The 4,922-nt window shown below is 53.6% G+C and overlaps 1 protein-coding gene across 1 annotated transcript in view; it reads right to left on the reverse strand.

Moving 5' to 3' along the window:
* The window catches only part of SEPT12 (septin 12), a 99,917-nt gene that overhangs the window by 15,567 nt on the left and 79,428 nt on the right, over nt 1-4,922 (reverse strand). Inside the window, exons 5-7 of the mRNA XM_015419409.1 lie at nt 3,871-3,952; nt 2,092-2,229; nt 477-486 (exon numbers count right to left, since the gene is read on the reverse strand). Coding sequence (XP_015274895.1) covers nt 477-486; nt 2,092-2,229; nt 3,871-3,952 — 230 coding nt within the window. The remainder of the gene's footprint in view (nt 1-476; nt 487-2,091; nt 2,230-3,870; nt 3,953-4,922) is intronic.

Genomic DNA, 4,922 nt, shown 5'->3' on the forward strand with positions numbered 1-4,922 from the left:
GAAGGCCACAGGCCCTCTTTACAGCTCTCCAGGGTCTCAGGCTGAAGTCTTTCACATCGCCTGACACCTGCTCCTTTTAGCTGGAGTTGCTGGGGACTGAACTCGGGACCTTCTCCATGCCAAGCAGAGGCTCTGCCAAAAACAGGCTCAAGGAAGGAAGGCCACAGGCCCTCTTTACAGCTCTCTAGGGTCTCAGGCTGAAGTCTTTCACATCGCCTGACACCTGCTCCTTTTAGCTGGAGTTGCTGGGGACTGAACTCGGGACCTTCTCCATGCCAAGCAGAGGCTCTGCCACTGAGCCACAGCCCCTCCCCAGTGGGGTAGAGTGGGGACTTCCCTTTGTCTCCTCTTGGCCCTCCATGCCACGAGGGGGTTGGGGACAGCTTCGTCCTCCGCCAGCCACTATTCGTGCCCCCCCCTCGGAGAAGCCCACCTTCCACCCCGAAAACCTCCCGTTCCTCCAGGATCGCGCCAACCTTCTCACCCCTGCTTTGAAGGAGGAGAGCAGCAGCTGCGGGACAGACGTTCAAAACCAGGGATCGGGGCCGGCCACACCCGCACGTCTCCCCGGGCAGGGCCGGGCAGAGGGGAAGGGAAGGGAGAGCACGCCGCCTGGCAGTTCCTTTGGAAGGCTTCATTTTAATTAAAAATGACAGAGATTCCTGGCAGGTACTGAGGTATGCGAGGCACGAGCCCCTTCCAGCGGCCCCGGAGGGCCTCTCCGTGGAAACCCAAAGGCTCGGATGACTGGGAAGGTACACCGGAGGGGGGGGGGCTGGTGTGAAGAGGGGTTCCTTTCCTGGAGCTGACTGCCTGCTCTGCATCTTCCCTGCAAGTGTGTCTAGGGACATACCTCAGTCTTGTCCTTCCTCCTTGGGGAGGGGCCGTGGCTCAGTGGCAGAGCCTCTGCTTGGCATGTGGAAGGTCCCAGGTTCAATCCCCGGCACCTCCAGTTAAAAGGACCAGGCAGGAGGTGATGGGAGAGACCTCAGCCTGAGACCCCGGAGAGCTGTAAAGAGGGGCTGTGGCTCAGTGGCAGAGCCTCTGCTTGGCATGCGGAAGGTCCCAGGTTCAATCCCCGGCATCTCCAACTAAAGGGATTGGGTAGCGGGTGATGTGAAAGTCCCTGGAGAGCCGCTGCCAGTCTGAGTAAACAATACGGACCTTGATGGACTGATGGTCTGGTGCAGTAGAAGGCAGCTTCATATGGATGGCCCAGGCTGGCCCGATCCCGTCAGAACTTGGAAGCTAAGCAGGGTTGGCCCTGACTAGTACTTGGATGGGCGACCTCCAAGGAATACCAGGAGCGTGACACAGAGACAGGCAATGGCAAACCCCCTCTGAAACGTCTCTTGCCTTAAAAATAAGCCTAGCTCAGCACCTAGTGGAGCACAATGCCAAAAAGAGCTAGAACTGCTGGCTGCCGGACAATCTTAGGATCTCCTGGCTATACTACACACACTGCTACCCGTGGGATAGGGCGGGTTATAAATCAAATACATAAATAGTTCATTATTATTAGCTTCATGTGTTCAAAAGAAGAAGAGGAGGAGGAGGAGATGTTGGGTGTATACCCTGCCCTTCACTACCCAAAGGAGTCTCACAGCAGCTTACAATCTCCTTCCCTTCCCCTCCCCATAGATACCCTGTGAGGGAGGTGAGAGAGCTCTTGTGAGAACTGCCCTTGAGAGAACCCGCTCTGAGAGAACTTGTGACTGACCCAAGGTCACACCAGCAGCTGCATGTGGAGGAGTGGGGAATCGAACTCTGCTCTCCCAGATCAGAGTCCACGCGCCTAACCACGACACCAAACTGGGTCACTGTTCAAGCCCTTACGGCTACGGAGAAAGGGGCCGACATTTGCAAGCGGCGCCTAGTGAAATCTCCAGCGCCCAAGAGGCACATTAATAGGATTTACGGAGGTCAGAGAGACGGGCTTCAATGTCCCCCCTCCCTGTCTTGCAGCTGTCCTGGAACGTCAGCGTGCTCCAGTGCAGACGGCAGAGACGAGAAGCCCCCCCCCCCGACGCTCTCAGCATCGCTGCATTCCTTAGACGGGCAGGCAGACGCTCCCCCCCCTCTGCGGCTTACCAGTGGCCTGTGGGCGGCACGAAATACACGCAGGCGTGGACACGTGTGTCAGGGATTTTCCTCTTGCGGTTGATGAGGGTCTCTTCCCGTAAGTAGCGCTCGTATTGGTCGTTGATGTACTCCAGGATCGGCTCCCAGCTGCAGGGGAGAGACACAGAGAGAGAGTTGGTGTGAGATCGGGGGAAGCTTGCGGCCTAGCCGGAAAACTGTTTCGGACAGGCAGTCCCGCACTGAACGGATGAAGCTACCTCCTACTGAATCCGACCCTTGGGCTATTAAATTCAGTATAGCCTACTCAGGCCGGCAGTGGGTCTCCGGGGTCTTGGGCAGAGGTCTTTCCCCTCGCCTACCGCCGGATTCTTTTAACTGGAGATGCCGGGGATTGAACCTTCTGCATGCCCGAGGCTCTTCCACGGAGCCACGCCCCCTTCCCGATTCATTCACAGCATTCCGGCAACGTCCGTGGCTTGTCTTTCCCCCCATTCTTGCACAAGCCGTGGATGCATTTCTTTCTTTCTTTATTTCATCAGATTTATACCTCGCCTTCCCAGCCGAAGCTGGCTCAGGGCGGCTTACGTAAAAGAAGGAAAACACACAGGTAGGCAATTTAAATAACCCTAAAACCATGTAAAACACTCCCAACGTTAAAATGTGCTAGACATTAAATAATACTAATAAATGAATATTATCAGATTATTAGATGACGGCGGCCAGCCTTCAGTGATCTGTCCCAGCGGTCAGCCCGTAGATCTGACCTTTGTGCAGCTGGCACAGAAACAGCTTCAAGAGGGGATTGGACAAACATCTGGAGCAGAGGTTCATCAGTGGATATTAGCCACAAGGCATAGATAGGAACTCTCAGTCTGGGGCAAGTGATGCTCTGTATTTTTGGTGCTTGGGGGGGGCAACAGTGGGAGGGCTTTGTAGCTGTTGCCTCTCAAGCACCAAGAAGAAGAAGAAGAAAAGGAAGAGGAAGAGGAAGAAGAGGAAGAGGAGGAGGAGGAGATTGGATTTATACCCCACCCTTCACTACCCAAAGGTGTCTCAGAGTGGCTTACAAACTCCTTTCCCTTCCCCTCCCCACAACAGACACCCTGTGAGGTGGGTGGGGCTGAGAGAGCTCTTGACAGAAACGGCTCTTTTTCAAGAACAGCTCATTATCAGAACTATCGCTTGCCCAAGGTCATCCAGCAGGTGCAAGTGGAGGAGTGGGGAATCAAACTGGGTTCTCCCAGATTAGAGTCCGCGCACTTAACCACTACACCAAACAGAGCATCACTGCCCCAGACATACGAACGTAAGAGAGGCCATATTGGATCAGGCCAATGGTCCAGTCTGTCCAACACTCTGTGCCACACAGGGGCCATAACCCAGGGGCCATCAGGAGGTCCACCAGTGGGGCCAAAACTCCAGAAGCCCTCCCACTGTTGCCCCCCAAGCACCAAGAAGATGACAGCATCACTGCCCCATACATAAGAACGTAAGAGAAGCCATGTTGGATAAGGCCAAGGGCCCATCCAGTCCAACACACTGTGCCACACAGTGGCCAAAACCCAGGCGCCGTCAGGAGGTCCACCAGCGGGAGAACTCCCAAAGCCCTCCCACTGCTGCCCCCCAAGCACCAAGGAGACAGAGCATCCCTGCCCCAGACATAAGAGTTCCCTCTATACCTTGTGGCAAACAGCCACTCGTGGACCTCCAGTCCGTATGTTTATCCATATATTTATTTGCGCAAGCCGTGAACCTCCCTGAGACCTTAAATACTGAGCTCTTTCATACCAGTTTTGATTGTTAATTAGATCCCCAAATCCCGGTGTGTCCGTCACCGTCAGCTTCATCTTCACGCCCTTCTCTTCGATGACTGCCGGGGACAGAGAGCACGCGGTTAGCCTCAGGTGCTTCCCCAAGCCAAAATCAAACACGGTCACGGCTTAAGCCCACTGAGTTTTGGATTTAAAGGTATGGCTGCCAATATTCAGGTGGTACAAAACTAACCGGGAAGGTAGAGTGTTTTAAGTCTAGAAGTGAAAAGGTAGAAACTCTCCCCCCAATTTTTTTAAAAAGACAAATAGACAAATAAAGACAAACAGTAATACTCAGACCTATATTGACTATTTAAACTCGTACAGCCAGGGGTTATTTCCTGCGGGAGCGCACAGGAGCGGAGCTCCGGCAGTAAGGAGCCCAGGGGGCGGGCACATGCAACAAGCCCCGCCCCCTGCTCCCAGCAGCCCTCAGTTGGGCCATGAGGAGCAAGAAGCAGCCAGGTAAGTTGCAGCAGCCAGGTAAGAAAGCTAGCAATCCAAAACAGTCCAGTGGAGCCTGAGCGGTGGGTGTTGCCTTCTGACACACTTCCGGTGATGTCAGGGGGCGTGGCACATGCAAATGAGTTATGCTAATGAGCGCCTGCACCTCTTTTTCTACAAAGTGACCCCTGCGTGCCGCATTTCAAAAGAACGTTCAAAAGAATGTAATGCACATCATACAGTCACACCAGCCACAGACTGATAATACTTAAGGTGGTACAATCCAAAATAGTCCATAGGGACAAGCCCTCCGAGGGGCAATAACACTCCATAGAGAAAATACTGTCCAGTTTAGCCCTACAAGCACAAGTCCTCCTGGGGTAGGATGTGTATTGCATTCTTTGAACATTCTTTCGAAATGCCGTACGTGCTTAAATATTCAATATAGGTCTATGAGTATTACTATTTGTCTTAAAAATCGGGGGGGGGGAGTTTCTACCTTTTCATTTCTAATTTTACACTCTCCCTTCCTGGTTAGTTTTGTGCTTGACAATGGGGGGGGGGGGAGAAAGCCCCTTTCTTTCC

Source organism: Gekko japonicus, unplaced genomic scaffold (genome assembly GCF_001447785.1).
Source record: "Gekko japonicus isolate JY-2015 unplaced genomic scaffold, Gekko_japonicus_V1.1 scaffold513, whole genome shotgun sequence".
NCBI classification, from domain to species: Eukaryota; Metazoa; Chordata; class Lepidosauria; order Squamata; family Gekkonidae; genus Gekko; species Gekko japonicus.